The following is an 18,870-nucleotide window of genomic DNA, read 5'->3' as shown; positions in this document are numbered from 1 at the left end:
CATTTAAGCCCTTCCTATGTTTACTCTCTGCTGCCCCTAGAGTCCTGCTCTGGATCCAGGAGGGGAAAGTCAGGAGGTGAGAGGAAGGGGTGTGGGTGGCAGCTCGTTAGCATAGCCCTCTGCTCTCCCAGGGAGATGCCCAGACACCTTCGTAGGGAAGGGACTATGCTGGAAGAGTAGAGGAAGGGAGAGGCAGGGAGCCGGATAGCTAGGGTCTGTTGGCCCATCCCCACCTGGGAAAGAAAGCCAATTTTCCACATGCCTGGCTTCCTAATGAGCATAATCCCTGGAGTGGCCAGCGAGTGACTCCCTCTTGTAATCTCTGATAGGAAGTGGGAAGTGTAGATGCATCACCCAACGGGGAACTCTGGCACCGTGCGCACTTCCTGTGTACGCTGGATCCTGGAACTGCATGATGACTCACCCCTGGCCATAAGGAGATGCTCAGGCACCGTGGTCTGCCTTAGAACGTTGACAGAATCGCCCTGCGTCAGAGACTGCACTTTTCCAAGAATCACTTCGCCTTTCCTTCTCCAGACACGCCCTCTTCTCCCTCATATCTTATGCACTCTGGGAGCAGTGCTTCCAGGCTACACAGGGCCTTCCCCAGCATTTTCGATCTCTCTGGGGGCCACAGTCTGCAGCAGCAGAAGGGGCAAGTCACCACGTGTGGAGGAGGGTCGCTCTAAAGCCCTTACATGCAACCAGCTGACTGAGTTCTAGCATCAGCCAATGCACAATGCACGCGGCTCAGCTTCTCCCTGGGCTTTGCAGGCGAGAAGAGTGTTGCTCAGGAAGGCTAGTTGCTTGCTCGTAAGAGGCAAAGTTGGTCTCTTATCCCTCCGCATACTGCCCTCCTCCCATGGGGCCTCCACTCCTGACACACTGACCAGTGGGCTGCGTGGGTTAGGCTGGAGCTGGAGCCTTGTCTGTGTACTTTGCCCTTTGTGCTCCTGTGGCCTCCAAGCATTTCTCTGTCTCTGCCCTTGTGACACTGCCATGCCTGCCAGTCTACATGGATACAACGCCTCCAAGGCTGGGACGGGGGACTCTTGTCCCCTGGCCAGCAGCTGGTGACCGCAGGCTTGTTGAGTGAATCCGTAACGCTCCAAAGGGAAGCCGGGACTGCAGATCTGAGAAGTAAACATGGTGTGCTATGTGCATACATTACCAGACACTCAATAAGTGGTTCGGAAATGACATTAGGGATGCCATTTGGCTCTACAGAGGTTCTAGAGTGTTCTACCATGTTCCAGAAGTAGCACTACCTCGCCCACGAGGGTGGCTCTTTAGCTCCTATTTATACAGGGATGAGCATGTTCCAGGCCTGTGCATAGCACTTCACAAATTATTTCAAGGAACCTTCGCAACCAGTCCATGAAGGAGTTTGCTATATCTCCATTTCACAGGTGAGGAAACTGAGGCTCAGAGGAGGAAATACTCCCAAGTTCCCAGCTAGTAAGAGGTGGAACAAGCATTCCAACCCAGTTCTCTCCAACTGCACACCCAGCACACACTCCTAACCAGAGCGCATACTGGGCTTTGGGGGGGCTGCCCGAAGTCAGCGTGGCACTAAACCACACGGCCAAGATGAGACGGCCTGATTCCAATGGCCAAGTCCCTTTCCTCCGCAACTTTCCAGCCCGCGGAAAATCCTAAAGCCACCCCGATCCAAACTCTAAAATCAGGGTCTCCCAGAGAGAAAATGGGGCACACCCTTTCAAAACCTGGCAGCCCCACTGGCTGACCCCATGCCTACCAGGGCCCCAGGGAGCCGGGCCTGCACACCCCAACCCATAACGACATCACACTGATCACCACAAACACAGGCCCCAGCTCCCCACACAAACATGGGACAACAGGACGACCTGACGGAGCTGAGCACTAGAAGCACAACGTGGGTTACGCAAACAGTGCATCGCACGCCACAGCACGCCACACAAAAGCCTGGTGGTCTCAGCTGGGTTAGAGCAAACCAAGGCTAATCTCAAAGACCCAGATAGGGCATGACGAAGGCTGTTGAGCCGGGCCTAGAGGTACCCGACACAGGAGTCTCTTCTGGGTCTCCTCAAGAGGCCAGGATTCAGCCTACACTGGCTCCACTTGGGCCCAGCCCTGACACCTGACTCAATACCCCTCCGCTCCCCACTGGGTACATAAATGAGTCTCATCCACACCCACTTGGCTTCAGTGCGGGGATCAGGGTGGGTACCCAGCCACCCTGTCCAATGCACAGCCGAGGGCACACACGGCATGCGGCAGGCCTACCTGGCTCACACCACTCAAAGCAGCTTTCCTTTCGGCCTGCTCGCCACCTCTATGCAGCTCTGTGTGCTCAGCCTCCCTTCCGGGAGAGAGGCTACCCAGGGACTTGCGGGGCCGGCCTTCCTCAGAGGGGTGGAACTCTGAGAGTCTCTGTTCAGTGCCCAGGCACCTGACCACATCTGACGGTCTCAAGCAGTTCTTCTGAGAGATCTTGGGTCCGCCAGGGCATCTCTCACCTGCCTCCTTCTCTGCTTGCCTCTCGAGCTGTCTGCTCTCGTCCTTCCATTGCTGCCACCTGCTCTGGTTGCTAAAGGCATCACTAAGCTCCGAGATGACCTTCTCAGAACTTCCAAAGAGTGGCTGGGAGAAGCTATCCTGGCGGACACCTGAAGGCGCTAAGTGGATACCACTGTCCCCGTTGACGTGAAGGGAGGCCTGAGCACTGGGTGCCGGGGTGTAGCGTTGGTGGGGCTGAGGCAGGGCCAGTGGGGAAACTCCCAAGTAGGGGGTAGACCGATCTGACCAACCAGAGGGAGGGAGGCTGAGGGGCAGGGAGGGAATGGCCCTCCTCGACAAGGCGAGGGGGTCGGTGTTATAGAGAGATGCCTCTGGCAGAGGAGGCAGGGGTGGGGTCAGGGTCAGGGGACGCCAGCCGGGGACCCCCACAGTCAGCGAGATCCACTCGGAGGTGATAGCACGCATCTCAGGGGACACGGTTCGGCAAGGGGTGGGCGGAGGTGGGAGGGCTGGCCTGATGAGCTTGCTGCGCTGGGGGAACTTAAAAAGGAGAGAGAAAACAAGAGATAAAGCAGCAGAAGATACAAATGTCAGCCGGAGGCAGCAAGAAGTCCAAACACTCACCACGGGGTGGGGGTGGGGTGGTCATAACGAGGGATGGAATGGAGAAGATGAAACCGGACACGCCGGTGTCCAAAGAGGACATCATTCAGTTAGTTCTAGAGGAGGAGCTGGGTGGTGGGTGCGTGGCCAAGAGCACGCACATGTGTGCTGAGAGCGTGTGCTGTCCGGGGGAGGATGGGAGAAGCCAGCGGTGGGGAGAAAGGGTCCCCGAAAAGTGGTTACACAGGGCACCTGCCCGGTTGAAGAATCAGATGTCCAACCTTCTCACTCTCCACCCAAGTCACCTCTGCCACCCAAGCCCTGTCCCAAGAACCACAGGCAAAAAAAAAAAGAGAAAATAAAAAAAGGTAGTTCATCTCTCTGGTTCCTCCTTAGGCCTTTATTCTAAGGGGTGCACCAAGGAGTCTTTCAGAAGTGATTCTGACTTGTGTACTGCAGTAGTTATATAATCATTTGTCAACTTGAGAGGATTAAGAGTGAAGGGGTAGAGTCTAGCCTGCCAATCAGGTCACAGCCAATGAGGCCTCTGTGTGGACATGGCCTTCTCCTGAGGATTCTGGGAACTTCTGTATTCCTCCTTGGAGGCGGGAGATACTCTTTCTCACTACTCACTCCCTGGGAGACATTGCAGCTGAGAAGACACATGTTGTTATGCTAGTGCCCTGAGCTGGAGAAGCCACATGGAGACCCCTGCCGATGCTGAGATGCTTACACCACTGCATCCACAATACTTCCCGCCCACTGGCCTGTGATCTTCCTGCACTCAGCATCATTGCATATGTTTCATGAATCTGAAGAGGACTTTATCAGACATATGGGCTAACATCAGACCTAAGGACTTGATCTGGACTGGGCTGGGATGTTTTCTCAATAATTCAATTGTCCTTGTATATGAAGCTCTTTCTTATACACATATGAGTGTCTATGAATTTGTTTCTCTAGTCACCCCGGACTAACACACGTAGTCATCTGGTTTTACAATCATGCCTGGCTCTGGTTGAGCAACAAATTCAGCTGATTGCCCAAATTATCACAAAGCAGAACGCCCTGCTCCAATATCACCACCCACCCTGTGCGATCCCAGGACGTGGTCTTGCTGGCAGAGGTCGGTGATGAACAGGTGGGTGGGAGGGAAGGATATGGGGCTTGTTCTTGGGGTCAGCAATGAGCAGGTGGGAGAGGAGGAAATGATTAGAGTGAGAAAAACGAGGCACCTTCTAAGTGTCATCTCGGGTCCCAGGGTCCGGGTGCTCGCCTTACAATCTACCCTGTGCCTTCAGCCTATTCCGTCAGATGGCACTCCCACATGCCCCTGTGGAACCCCAGCTTCCCTGGCTTTGGGAGTGTGAGGGTGGGACTTGGCATAGCTTACACTTTCAAGCGAGCTAACTCACAATTCATGTCCAGTTAGGCCAACATCTTATCTCATCCATATACCTAATTCCTTTCAGGTCGGCCTGCCAGAGATGTTATAAGTTCGATCCCAGCCTCATGCCAGGGAAAGCATGCAAAGGGTACCCTGGTGCTTTCCCCATATTTGGGAATGAAGAGGGGAAGCCTGGCAGACCTGGGGACTAAGAGCACTGTGCCAGGGCATCGTTCTCAAGATGCAGCCCCAGCTCTCGGCAATGGGGGGGGGGCTTGGAACACTGAGCTTTGGACCAACTGATTAAGAGAGGCTCCTGTCACTTGCCACTTTGTCTCCCGATCACTTTCCTTCCCCAAGATCACCTCTCCCCCAACAAGAGCGTGGCAAATGCCATTTGTACCCAAGGCAACACACCCAGTAAGCACCCTGCCTGCGGCAGGCAGATCCCAATCACAGTGCCATCAGCGCGGGTGGGCTGTCGCACTGAGTGCGCACACTGGAAGCTCGGTACCTGTGGGCTTGCAGTGGCACTACGACTTGGGGAGGAGGAGAAAGGCAGGTCAATGTAGTCCATGGGGGGTTTCACCAGTGGCCGTTTGATCACGTCCACATAGGTGATGGGGAAGATGCCCTGTCGGGACGTTCCTGGGATCCGCCCTTCATACCAGTTCTCATCCACCTGGCGGAGCAGTGTGATCCTCTCCCCCTGCAAGACACAGCAAGGGAAGACCCCTTGTCACACACTGTAAATACCTTGGCAGCCAGCGGCCCGGCCTGCCTCATGGGTGCTCAGGGTTATTTATCACATTCTTGGCTCACAGGAAAATGTCCCTTGCTGCAGCTGCCTGGGGGAACGTCATTGCGAGGAGGGTGCGAACAGCAGGAGGGCCACTAGAGGTGGCTGGACCCCGCCAGGGATGCTGTCTTTAAACATCGCAGGAGGGGATGGTCAGACGCAGCACCTCCAGCTTGAACACAAATGGAGGGCTTCAGATATATGTATTAGCAACAGGTCTGATCTACTAGAGCCAGCCAGTAGCTAACTCACTAGCTAGTTACACATCTCTCAAAGGTGTTTTTTTGGGGGAGGGGGGTATCTTTTCTTTCTTTTTATAATGCTCCCAGTTCAGGTATTGTTATAGAAAAATTAGAACCCCCGTGAACTGACAGAAGACATCATAATGGGCCAGGAGACCACCTCCTGGGGGACAGCCGCTAGCACGTTGGTACACGTTCTTCCCAGACTGCTTTCTCAGCATGTGTGTGATGTGTCACATTGTTCTTGGAGGAAAAACAGTACAATCGCATTTCACTTTTGAACACTCTTCTTTAAAAAAAAACCAACTCCGTACCATCCAGCGAACGGCCTTCCTTACAAAAGACACGCTTCTGCATTTGTGAAGGTGGTGCGGAGCCAAGTGCCCGTGAGCTCACGCCGCACCAGCAGAGGCGCGCTGAAGGCAGCTCACCTCTTTGGTAGGCACAGCCCGCTTTCCGCACGCTCCACAAAACGAGCAGCTTGAAGCTTGTTGTGAGGCGAGCCTGGGGCAGGCACAGCCTCTGAATGCTGAGGTAGGAAGTAGTCTCTTGCCAGAGCTCAAACAACATGCCGGGGTTACTGGAAGGTGACGCTGGGGGGAGGGGGGCTTAGAAAGACTGACATGTCTGCTTCCTGAGTCTGTCATGCCAGGGGGCTTTCCACTATCTGCCTCATTCTGCCCACCTACAATTCTACCAAGGGGGCTGTTTATCTTCCTGTTAGGTAAGAGCAAATCGTGGCCTGGAAAGATTACATTATGCCTCAAACGCGACACAGGCGGGTGACCTGTGACTTTGGGCCTTAAGAGTTTTTAAGATTTGGCTCCTGCTCTGGGAAAAAAACAACAACAAAAAACAAAAATTAACTTGCCTTGTCAACATGCTGTAAACCTGTCCTATCCCAGAGCTGATCCTATCATCAGGTACTCAGTCAAGGTGGGTTGGGCATTGGCTATACTTGTTGCTGGTTGCCATGTGCTTGAGTCCATTTGCTGGACCCACGGTGTATTTTGGATGCTTCCTCATAGACAGGGTTCACCTTCCAGCATGCTCTGACAACAGTCTCAGGCTCTTGACATACTGAACTTGAACACTGCAGTCGAAAACCTGATCCCTGACCGTGGCTTATGTTGACAACATACCTAAGCTCAGAAAATTCTCCACTTCCCTGAACTCAAACATGATTGGCACACGTCTCTAAGGGGTACAGATGGCACTGTCACGCTGGCCCACCAGACCAGGCCCATCACACTGCCCACAACAGCGGTACCCGCTGGAGCCCAAAGCACCTGGTGAGGAGGGCGGCTTACCTTTCTGAAGGACATTTCCACTTGGGTATCGCCGTTAAAGTTAAACTTAGCAAGAGCTTCGCCATATTCCAAAATCTGCACCGGTGTCAACTTCTTGGGCTGAGCTTTCTCAGCAGGAGGGAGAAGCTGAGAGCCGAAAGGAGGCAGAAGAGGAGGAGGAGGAGAGAGAAAAGGGAGAGAGAAAAAACGCGGAAATAAAACACAACATGCCTGGGTTAATCAACAGCGCTCTGAGTCAGGCTGGGCATCTCCTTAGAGAGAGAAAGAGCCAGGGTACCTCGATGTAGGTGCGTGGGAAGATGCCCACCCGGCCATGGTGCTCGCCTTCGTACCAGTTCTGGTCAATCTGCTTGTAGATGTAAACGATGTCCCCCTTCTGCAGCGGAAGCTCCCTGTCAACACAGAGGGGCCGTGGAGCTTGAGCAGAGGGCTCTTTCAGGGCGTGCACGATGAGGACACTTCAGTATTTTAGCAAAAGGAGAGTACTCCAAGCAAGGCCCAAGGGGACAGAGGACAGGGGAGCAGGCCCCATATATGGGAGAACTCCACTCCGGAGCAGATGACCCCACACTTGGTGTTTTTCCAGGCTTTTAAGGGACGGAGGATAGCATTGCAATTGAAGGGCAATCGCAAGAGTTCAGAGGCCTCACTGGTTGGGATCTGCTGTGCGTTTCTCGACATATCTTACAGCATGACAGCTGTCTGATGCTCAGATTATTCAACCGAGAGAAAGTGATGTATCCAGTGGTCTCCACTGATACTAAATGATTAAAAAAAACTCTTCCTCAGACATCTGCCTTCCTGACCCTCTTTGCTAGCCTTGTAAGCCACACCTCCATTTACATTACCCTCAAATCACATGGTATCATTCGGTAGCCTATGAGGCTGCCCATTCAAGTGACCCCATCCAATCAATCACTTTACCACTCATCATCTACCTATCATGCCGAATAGCTCTGAAGTAGATGGATCTCAGTTCAGAACCCAGTTCTACCATGAACTTGGACAGATACTGAACATTTCCAAAACTTGCTTTCTCTTGATCTAAAATCAGGGTTGTTGGGAGAATGCAAACACCTGCTGCCCGAGTGAATGTTAATTCCTTTTCGACATGGGAAAGGGATCTTGGAAACAAAAGTGGATTTTCCTTCAGATCGCTAACTGTTAGTCCATATCCACCCGTTTGCTCATTCCAATCTTGATGGCAGCATCTAACTAGGGCTCCTTTTTAAAAAGCACAATCAAAAGATCCATTATGAATAAAATGAACACTTAAAAGGAGAGCAGAAAATTTGAAATAGTTTATAATTAGGAAAAAAAAAAAGACCTCGATTCCACCCCTGCCATTTGCATCAAACCAAGAACACGGGGCCCAATTGTAATTTGGAGGGGGCGTGCCTGCTTTGCAGTGTGCCAGGAAGTCCCACGGTATGTGAGGATGCTGGCTAAACAATGGGGCACATCTGGAAATCTTTACACAGAATCAGCACCGCGTGGCTTGCAAGAGCAAGGCGGCCTTTGTGGGTGCTGCGCTGATAGGCAGGATTCTGACCCTAACTCAGCCTGGGAAGGGGGATATACTTGCCTTTGGAAGAAGGGAATGGGAATATCTTTGGCCACATTCTCACAGAGCCCTCGCCCTGGGGGTGTTCAGAATCCCTTCTCCTTGGCCCCGTCAGGAGCACACGGAGGAGTCAGCCGTCAGCCTATCACTATGCACTGGAGATGAACAGGCTTCTAAGCCTGCCGCCTAAGGGACTCAGCTAGAGAGGGCCGTGGGGGCTCGGATGGCTTCTGTTAGGCAAGGGAGGGCAAGGGCAAGGGCAACTGTGAGGGTGACCGACAAGTGCAAAGAGGTCTGTCGTCATAATCAGAGTTATACCACCGGCCCCTGGGGCTGTCATCCTTCCTGCCACGGGTCCCCCACCCCATCTCCCACAGAACCGCACGATGAAGTCCCATGGGAAAGAAACCTGTCGACTCCCAGTAGTTCTCTGCGCACACTCTTTGGAGTCACACGAGGAAGCGTAGAACCAAGAGACCATGAAGCGGTTTCAAAGACGCAGTCGATGGCTCTGGCATTTAGTCTTTAAATGGTTTTGTGTCATTATCTTTTTTTTTTTTTTTAAGGTAGCATGATATGATGTAAAGCCCAAGTTGGAGGGCTCTCTCTAGGATCAACTACGTTGATAATGGTTACCGTGTGCGTGGAGTCCAGCTTCTCACCTGGTTCTAGCGGACGGGATTGTCCTTAAGGAAACAATCCAGCCTTTTCCAGCCTTTACAAAGGAGATCAAGGCAGATGCAGTACCATTACCACACCTCTCAATGAATCCCACACAGAACGTTCCCAATGCAAAGGGGGAAAAGTACCAATTGGATTAAATAGGAAAAAGACCTATCTCTGCTATCTTCCCACTAGTTAAAAGAAAGGATGGGGGAAGATAGCCTATTTTGAGTATTCATTCTGCTTTACTGTGCAAAATATTTTACTGGTGATGAATGATGTCACTTGTACCCTTAACTGACATGTAAGAGAAACATTTTTATCCACATCACACAGATGAGGAAATAGAGCAGGAAACATTGGGTAACTTGTCCACCGTCACAAAGACCCTACGTGGTGGCATAATCAGGATTTGAACCCAGGACTTTCTTTCCCTTATATTTAAGGGAAAAGCCCATGATCTTTCCCTTATATGAAACTGCCATCTCTTCCGAAGCTGATGCTTCAAAGAGTTGGAGTAACGGCAAACACAGCTAAGTGCACCAATTTGTCCTTGGGTTCTAGCAATCATGGTCTGACCATTCATGTTGGAGGATTCCCAGGACCAAAGTTGCTTGGGCTCCCTTCAAGGGGTTAGGTGGGGTGGGGTGGGATATATAGTAATATGTAGTGGTTTCCAAAGTCTTTTCCTGATGAACCACTGTTTTGGAGAAACATCTTCCAGCGCTCTGGGGAAACTGCTTGGAGAAAAGTTAGTCCCTTTCTTGTGGATTTCCACAAGCCTGCTACCTCCTGGCTGTCTTAGCAGAGGCGGTCAAATAATCTTCCTGGAAAATGATGCTGCTTCCTTCCCTAGAAAGGGCTTGGCACATCAAGTCACTCCTCAATCGAGCAATGGGAGCCCCTACACAGGAGAAGGCCCAGTGGGGGAAGAGCACAGGCTCTGGCCTCATGCTTTACTTACCTGTCTGGGAAAGTTCCTTTGAGAACATCTTACTGGGATTTCCGTGAACGTTTATAAAGCAAGTTCATTTCCTGTGCAATCGTCTCTATGCAAGTTGTTGACATCGGTTGCTGCCCCTGTGCTGGGTCCCCATCTTCACCACGCTGTCCCTGTTTTTGCCCCTTCGTTTCCTGACCCTCCCTTATTGCCTTCTCATCTTCACTTTGGGAAAGATGCTGTCCATTTGGTCCAATGTATTTCATGATTCTAAGGACCACATTCTCTCGTAGGTATTACTGTGTATTTTATAGGATTCAAATCTAGTCTTGGGCTGCAAGGTGACCTCTGGAAGTGGCTTCAGTTGCAGGTTCAAAGGGTGTCCAAGGTTGAGAGTCTCCAGTCTGTATCAGCCCAGAAAGTCTGGTCTTTTTTGATGATTTTGAACTTCACATTGTCGTTCCACACGAAGCAGAGCCTTTTATTGTTTGGTTCCTGAGCCAGTTCATCAGTTTCTAGCTGTACAGAGGGGATTATAATAGTACCCATCCCCCAGGGGAGGTTATAGTGAAGGTAACTTGTGATGAGGGGTGAACAAGGTACGGACTCTGATCAATGCTTGTACCGTGGTCAGCGTTATTCAAACATTGACTTTTTACCACTTTTCTCCCGATTCTCCTCTAAAAGTGAACTGCTGTTTCAAAGAGGCAGTTAAGACAACAAATCAAAATGACAAGGCACTTACTTTAGTGTCTGTGCTTTAAAGTCAAATTTGGCTCTGGCAGGTCTCATCTAAACACAAGAAAACAGGAGAGGTTAAAGTCACGGCTCATCTGCAAGGAAAAAGACGTGTTTTCACAAGTTTCTTGAAAGCAAAGCATGAACATTCATTCCTAACCCTTTTGTTCTGGTGTAGAAGCCTGGGCAGAATCCAGCTGCCTGACTGCACAGCACTGGATGGACATTCTGTCAACTATGCCGGGCATGAGCAGGTCCCAAAGCAGGGCCAGATTTGGGAGGAAGGAGATGGTGAGAAAAGCCCTAAAGCTGACCCTGACCTGCTGGGGGATCAAAACAAGGTAAAGCCGAAGTCCTGGGAGGTTCCTTATCGATGGTCTTACTCTTCGGGGACATCTTCCATATGCTTGACTTACATCATGACCTGCAGCAGAAGCAACCTCGTCTCACCTAACTCTTCCACTTGTTTCTCGTGGTCCACGAAGTCATCTTAAACAGACCCACACCTTGCCAAGTTATTCCCATTCCTGATGGGGGCTGCTCCCCCACCCCCTTCCAGACCTCAGGCTTAGAAATCCTTCTCAGTCTCAGTCTCCACGTCCTCACCAAGTCGAGCATCAAGTCATACCAACCCTCCCTCCATCGCTCCGGACCTGCTCAGGTTTGACCTCTGGTTCCCCCAGGCACAAAGCTTCCTTTCACCCCCCATTTCCTTCACTCTGATCCACTGTCACTCAGGACCACAAAGAACATTCCTCAAATATTCGCATCACATGACTTGCTTGCTTTGAAGTCCAGAGGCACTCAACTGCCTCTCTGGAAGGAATCTCCATTCTGACTGGGTTAAGCCTTTGAGCACCCACCTCCTACCCTGACCTCACTGTCTTGCTCTCTTCTTACACCCAGGTCCTCTGCCTGGTGGAATCAGGCGAAGCGATTGGCTATACCTCTTCTCACCCTTCTGGACTTTCAGTACCCAGTCCCTCAAGAAGTGTGCCTTTACTTACCATACCATAATTTACATTTCTTCCTCATCTTTTATTTTGTTAAGTGAGAGGAAAGTAGGAGGGAGGAATCCTATGTCAAGCTATTTCTGGTGACCAGTAGAACGTATCACTCTCTCTCCCTCCTGAGCAGTTCCTAAAAAGCAGGATGGCTAACATCTGGTGCTGCTTGCGGACCAAAGCTTCCTTTCAGCACAGTGGTCTTCCAACTTAAATGGCTATGGCTTTCTGGTCTGGAGAACCAACACAATGACATCTAAATTATGCAGTTCCTCCTCGATATTGGAGAGGGTGAACAAAGTGGCAGGGGAAAAAAATTCAAGGATGCTACATGAGAGAATACAGTCCTCTAAAAGCCGAATCAACCTTAGTTTCAGATCCTAATCGCTCTGTACCATGCCTCACTCACATGTCCGGGCTCCTTCCGCGGGGGTCCTAGAGGGATCTGCTTCACGGCAGTGACTTTGCCACAGGAATTTACTTTTGTTTTTGCTTTTGCCTTTTACTTTGATATTTCCACCCATCTCACGACATACGTAGCCCTGGTGGCTTTGTGGGTTATGGCGGCTAACTGCAACGTCAGCAGTTCAAAACAAGTAGCCACTCCAAGGGAGAAAAAAATGAGGCTTTCCACTCTGTAAAGATCTACAGCTTTGGAAACCCACAGGGCCAGCTCTGTCATCCAAGGTCTCTATGAGTTAACAGCAGTGAGTGTTTTAATCTATGTAAGTACAATGCTTTCTACATTAAAACAAGACTTTCTGCTCCCGTAAAAAGTTACAGCCCTGGAGACCCACAGGGGCAGTTCTACTCTGTCCTATAGGGTCATTTATGAGCTGGAATTACTCGATAGCAGTGTTGGTTTTTATTTTAAGTACATGTACACGTTAACGGTCAATTGAATGAGCCACCGTATAATCAATTTATTGCCAATACCTATTTCAATATCTGCATTTGTGATCAACTAGCATAGTTTAACAGTTGCAGGTCAATGAGTCAAGAATGAATGTGGGGTTAATGATAAATGGCAAGTTCACAGACAAGGCCAAGTGACCTAGTGGGTGCACAGTAAGGACGACTTTCTCAGCGATGCCAATAGATAAATGCAGTGGGAGAAAGAAGTCACCACTCAGAGCTGTGAGAAGTGTCGGGAATCTATATCGACACAGCGTCACGCTCACAACCTAGAGCTATCATCGAGCCGAGCAAAACAGCATCAATCATCAGTTAAACTAATAAACTATGCAGGTGAGCTTGTTCAGTGTTTAACCTGTAAATTGGCTTGGCTCGATCAACTAAGAGTTGGTAAGATTACTATCACTTGTGTATTACAGGCAATCTATACATAACTCAAGGTCACAAACACGGACTCCACTGAATTCTTAGGAAATCCGTGGGTCCTTACTAATGGAGCAAAGCTTGATTTCCCTTCTTATCTTAATTCTTCCCAAGGCCCATTTCATTTTTCTCTCCTCTCACAACAGGGTGCTTCTCTTATAAAACTAGCAGCTCCCGAGGGCAGGCTCTGAGTCTCATTCTGTCTCCCCTCAGGGTCTTAGGGTCAACCAGTTCTATTGAAGTCCACCTATACGGTGCCCCAGGGGCTTGTCAGTCTCTACTGGTCAGGGGCATTGTCAGCATCAAACGGAAACTTCTTAGAAATGGACAGGTTCAGGTCCTACCCTAACATTCGGCTACCTGTATTTCAGCAAGTCCTTGGATGCTAGCTCACTCTGAGAACCACTGCTGCAGGCTGTGAGCTGTAGGATGGATTAGGCAGTGTGCCTCTGGCCCTGGTTACTCCAGCAGTCGCGTCTTCATTTGCATGTATATCTAGGTGGCCTTTGCAAGTCCCCACCTCCTTCATCAGTCACCAATGCTTAGGCCTGAATGTGGACAGGCCCTCAGCAGAGCCTTCAGAACTGGACTGCTGTGAGGAGCCGGCACGCCGAGGGCCGTCCTTCCCTGGCATGTAAGTAACACAGGACTGGCTTTTACCTCTTCCCTGTTAGTTTCTCCCTGGCACTGGAGAGTCTCCTTCCCCTCTTGCCAGGGAGTCCTGGTGGGGTAGTGGATCTGACCTTGCTGCCAGCAGTTGGAAACCCCCCAGCCACTCTGTGGGAGGAAGAGAGGGCTTTCTACTCCCGTGAGAGTTAAGAGCACGGAAACTCACAGGGGCAGTTCTACCCCGTCCTATAGGGTCGCTATGCACCGGCATCAACTCCACGGAAGTGAGTTTGGTTTTTGGTCCCCTCTCCCACCCACCCCAAATTCCTTCATTTATCTAGTTCTCGCTTTCTTCTCTCTTCCAACACTTTCTCCTTTTTCAAAAGCCATGCTTTGACTCCAGTATTGACGAGACAAGCATCAGTGTTAATCAATTCTAAAACTGGAAGGTTACAAAAGCTGACTTTGGGCACCTTTCTCTCTGACTCCCCTCTTATCCCAAGCGCCCCATACACAACTCTCAGAGAAGATCATTCTTGGTAGGGCTCTTGAAGGGTCATGTGGCAAAAAACAAACAAACAAACCCCCCCATCGGAAGATACGCAAGATGCTGCACTTGACCCGCACGAGAATTTCAACATTCGGGCAGGGGGCCAAGAGGCTTCAGAGGTCCCGCCTCCCTCTGTTCCCTTTATTCAGCTGTTGTAAGCTGGGTTAGCAATGTCAGCACTCAGGGAACAGATGCCACATCTCAGGACCTTTCCTTATGTCCTGCAGGCTCATCGGAACGGACAGACGTTTCTGAACCCTACAGTGAGGTGCTTCAGCCTTCCCGACACTGGACAGAGTAACTCACCCACATGGGAGCAGCAGGGCTGTTTGTTCCCTGCCACTCCAACAGGAATGGCCTTTGTAAATGGCATCAAGAAAGCGGGACTAGCTAACTGCTGGACTCTAAGGGAGCTCCTACACCATCGCTTCAAAAGGGTATCGTTTTATGTGTCTCTAGCACAAGCTACGAATGCGTATGAACTACGGACTCTAGGCAGAATGCACAGGCGGAACAGCATTGGTGGGGAAATGCGGGATGTAGAGGACTCATGAAGGCGGCCGACACGCTGAAGACATGCATGAGTGAGGGGTGCACCAGCAGGCCCCGGGCCCCGCAGCCAGGCATGCTAGAACATACGCAGCACAGGGCATGATGGGAGGCTCACATCCTGGTACCAGCCACGAAGGAGCCAAAGCAAGCCTACGTGCAGCCCGGATGAGCGACACCGTCTGGGGAACTACTTTGGCCTACAGCGGGGCAATGCTGCGGGGCAAGCAATGATCGCTTTGGGCCAAGCAGCAGATCGAGGCGACCAAAACAGACCTCTGACCCAGATTTCCTTTTTGCCGTATCGTCTATATTGAGGAGGTCCCCAAAGCGCTCATTAGTGATAAACTGATGGTGTGTCGGGATGACGCCCGTGTGGCGCCGAGCAGCGATATCGGCCTCTTCTTGCTCGCGTTTAAGTCGTCTCTGGTCCGCTAAAAGTTTCTGCCACAAAATTACATAAAACGGGCAGTGAATTACCGAATTACCGGGCCCAGGGTCCTGGGAAACCGCCAACAAAAGCAACGGAGGAACAAGGTGCTGGGGAATGGGGACCCGGGGGTGGGGCCAGGGGTGGGAGGGGCCTCATGGAACCACCTCCTGCACCCTCTGGGTGGGAAGGAGACAGCCCCCCAACCCGCACCTGAGAGACTGGCGGGAAGCTGGGGTTTCAGGGAGGATGAGTTCCACACAATTACACCGCCTGGCAAATCACCCCCTGGCTCAGACAGGAGCCTCTTGCCTCCCGATGCCCGGGCATGGAAGGTGAGGTGAGCCAGGGGCTACATCCAGAGCATTCACGAGCATGCTGGGCTGCAGCCTGCTGCGGGAGGTTGGGAGTGCTAGCCTTACCTGGCAGAGGCAGTGAGGGGTGTCCACAGGGGTTCCCATGCTGGGACTAGGGTGGAGTCCATTCCCCCTGCCCCTCCCAAGCCGGCTGACCTGCTATAGGCTTTGACTATGGGGGGTGGAGGGCAATCAGGCCATCTTGTGCTCCCACATCGGCCGCTCTGCTTAAAAGAGCAGTGCCCCTCTCCTGGGCCAGCCAACTCTTCCCCTTGGAGGCCCTAGGGGCACATGCACAAAGGGCCTGCGAGAGAGCACCATGGCTTTCTACTCTCCTTTCACACGTAAATATTTCTTCATTAGGTGGCATGTAGCCCAGGCTGAGGGAATGAGGTGGAAGATAAATATGTAACTTAAGAATAATAGAAGAGATCATTCTCTCCCATATTACTTTTCAAAGCCTTTTGAAAAATTAAACAATGTTGGGTTTTACCAAATGCCCTCTTGCTACCTAGGGAAATGCACCCATGAAATAAAAGTTTTATGTGGTTTCTTATAGTATGCCAACCTAAAAGAGCCAGTGGTTTAAGCATTGGGCTGCTAACTGCAAGGCCAGTGGTTCAAATTCACCAACTGCTCCTTGGGAGAAAGGTGAGGCTATCTGCCCTCATTAAGGTTTACATTCTCAATCAATCCTAAGGTGCAATTCTACTCTGTCTTACAGGGTCACTATGATTTGGAATAACCTCTATGACAGTGGGTACATGCATGTATCAATCTATGGTTCCTGGGATTGTGTTCTTATTGAAAAGCATTCGGGGAATTGATCATTCTTGGCATGCTTAGTGAAATAACAGTATTCTCCCAGCAAGTAATTACAGGCCTTGAAAGTGACATCTAGCTCTAAAGCATAGTGGGGGCTTGATCTGGTCTCTGAAGAAAGTGACAACTCAGCAAATGGCTTTCAGCGCTCGGTGGGTTACTGTGAAGATCAGAGACAGAAGGCAGCGCTTTACAAAAAGCACAGGGCCCCGGAGAGCAGGCTGGCCTAGAAATTCTGGCCCTGGTCTCCAGCTCTGCCTCTGGTATCAGGTCACTTGCTAGGTGTCTGTGGGCAAGTCTCTTTGCCACGGTCCTCCTGCGGAGGGAGAAGGTGTATTGGATAGATGATCTACCTGAGCTGACACATTTGTCAATTCTGAAATGCCGTTACACCACTGTTAAGAATCAAGTGTTCACCCAGGAAAGTGTTGCATTCTGAGCTCTTCTGACATCGGTGGGAATGGGCTGGTGATTGAGGCTTCCGTCTTAGGCCTTTTCTTAATGCCCCCTGGTGCTTTAACCAGGGGTAAATACAATCATTGGACATCAACTAGCACAGAAGCTTCCGGCCTGGTGTTTGAATCTGAGCTCGGCATATCCATCAGGCAGGTTTAACCACATGAACTTTAACAGATAACCTTTAAGGGTCTGTCAATCCATGTTATTCAAGGGCCACGCAGCGTACCTTCTTTGTGCAACTTTTATTACACGCATTGCTGAGTTAAAGAAAATACGTCACGTGGGCAAGAACTCCACCACAAAGCCTTCCATGTTGGCTATGCTCAGGGTTTATACTCAGATCATGGAACTTCATCTTTATTCACAGAATCTTAGATCGTGACAACAGCGAAGAGCTAAATTAATGACTTGATTCTATGGCCTGATGGGTGCCCACTATGAGTTTCTGGTCTTGACTGGAAATAATTCTGTACGTGCAATGTTTCCTCTTGTTTCTTTCCACAGACAGGTCCAAGGATCTTATTGAGTACTGTCTGGATTGTGCCAGGCAAGGGGAAAGAGGCTTGGCCATTAATTTTTGGCTTTCGGCTCATCATCTGGCAGCCATGATTATTATCACTCGGTGCTCCTCAAAGTCAGCATTACGGTAATTCCCCAAAGGAAAGCCCACTCATCAGACCAGTAGCACACACCAAAAAAGGACTTCAGAATTCAAAGGAAAAGGAACAGGTTTTAGAGGGGTGTACGCGTCCTTCCCCAACTGCCACAGGGAGCCGTGGAATTCTTCCGTCTCTCAACTGATTACGGGAATATGGACATCGGGCCGTGGTTGGCGCTTACAGGCCTGGGGAATGCAAAGTCCAGAAAGCACTCATCCTATCAACGCCTGGTGACCAGAGCCTGGACTGTGCCCATTCTGACGTAAAGCCACGTCTTGCCAGGTCCCTGAGAGAACAGGCTCCACTCCCTGCCCCGTGTACCACATCACCAGCACACAGGCATTTCAGTAGCTTCAAATTCAGTAGCTGCATTTAAACGTTCCTGGCTGGTGTCCACCAACTTTTACTGGGTTATCTTCTGTCTTCTGAGTTAAAAGCAGTACAGTTAAAAAAAAGGTGACAAAAATGTTTTTGTAAAAATGTTATTTTTTGTTTTCCCTCCTGCATTCTTGCACATTTAAGCACTAGAGGAAAGTGTAGGTGGGCTTCCCTAGGGAACACCAAGGCTGGGAAGGAAGAGAATGAAAGAGTGGAGCAAATGCCACTCTCGTGTCCAAAGCATTGAGCGGAATGAATGGGGCAGCCTCTTCCTGAATCCCCCAAGCAACAGTGCTGGCTGGACTTTGCATTCCCACGCCAGTGCCTTGGGGCACTCAGTCTGACTTTCTCCACAGGTAGACCAGAAGAGGAGGGCCCGAGCCTGTGCTGCTCAGGTCTCAGTGAAGACCCGATCTATGCTTCTCCCCACCAGGCCCTCGCACCCTCTGACACCTTTCCTTCCTTCCTTCTTGTTAGCCGAGGAAGCACTCAGAGCTCCTAAAGATGGGATTTACCTCTTTGTCATCGTGCCGTCTTCGAATAAAATCCTCCGTGGAGTCCAAGTAGTCAGCCGGTATAAAATGTCTGGGTGACTCGGAATCTTCAAAACAACAGAGCGGCATTAAAACAGGCAGTGATCTCGTTCCTGGGAGCAGGCTGGGGAACGGATTCCGGCTATCAACCTTTCACCAATGGTAAACAGGACGTTTCTTCCCACAGCCATCAGCGATCCATCATCAAATTCCAAAGGACACACCCCACCTCTCTGCCCCCACCCAACCCTTCTTTGGCTCTACCTGTGAGCCCGTTTTCATGTGAAAGAAACATAATCAGAAGGCCAAAGGGGAGCAAAACACAGGTCCTTCTCTGAGAAGGGTCCCTACTAAGAGGCGTGCAGAATCTTACAGAACAAACCATGCATCACGTACACACACACACACACACACACACACACACACACACACACA

The 18,870-nt window shown here is 50.7% G+C and overlaps 1 protein-coding gene across 33 annotated transcripts in view; it reads right to left on the bottom strand.

Moving 5' to 3' along the window:
* The window catches only part of SORBS1 (sorbin and SH3 domain containing 1), a 184,524-nt gene that overhangs the window by 17,213 nt on the left and 148,441 nt on the right, over window positions 1-18,870 (bottom strand). For 18 of the 33 annotated variants that reach the window (XM_045291456.1, XM_045291458.1, XM_045291459.1 and 15 more), the window contains 6 exons: window positions 18,418-18,503; window positions 15,075-15,242; window positions 10,756-10,802; window positions 7,121-7,235; window positions 6,844-6,969; window positions 5,007-5,201 (listed from right to left, as the gene is read on the bottom strand). In XM_045291456.1, coding sequence (XP_045147391.1) covers window positions 5,007-5,201; window positions 6,844-6,969; window positions 7,121-7,235; window positions 10,756-10,802; window positions 15,075-15,242; window positions 18,418-18,503 — 737 coding nt within the window. Of the gene's footprint in view, window positions 1-2,268; window positions 3,043-5,006; window positions 5,202-6,843; window positions 6,970-7,120; window positions 7,236-10,755; window positions 10,803-15,074; window positions 15,243-18,417; window positions 18,504-18,870 lie in introns of all 33 variants that reach the window. The other 15 variants (XM_045291448.1, XM_045291452.1, XM_045291454.1 and 12 more) reach the window with 2 other exon arrangements.

This window comes from Echinops telfairi, unplaced genomic scaffold (assembly GCF_000313985.2).
Source record: "Echinops telfairi isolate 266 unplaced genomic scaffold, ASM31398v2 ScPeMD7_70;HRSCAF=299, whole genome shotgun sequence".
Taxonomy (NCBI): Eukaryota; Metazoa; Chordata; class Mammalia; order Afrosoricida; family Tenrecidae; genus Echinops; species Echinops telfairi.
Note: the sequence above shows the minus strand (reverse complement) of the source record. Positions and strands in the feature narration are given on the sequence as shown.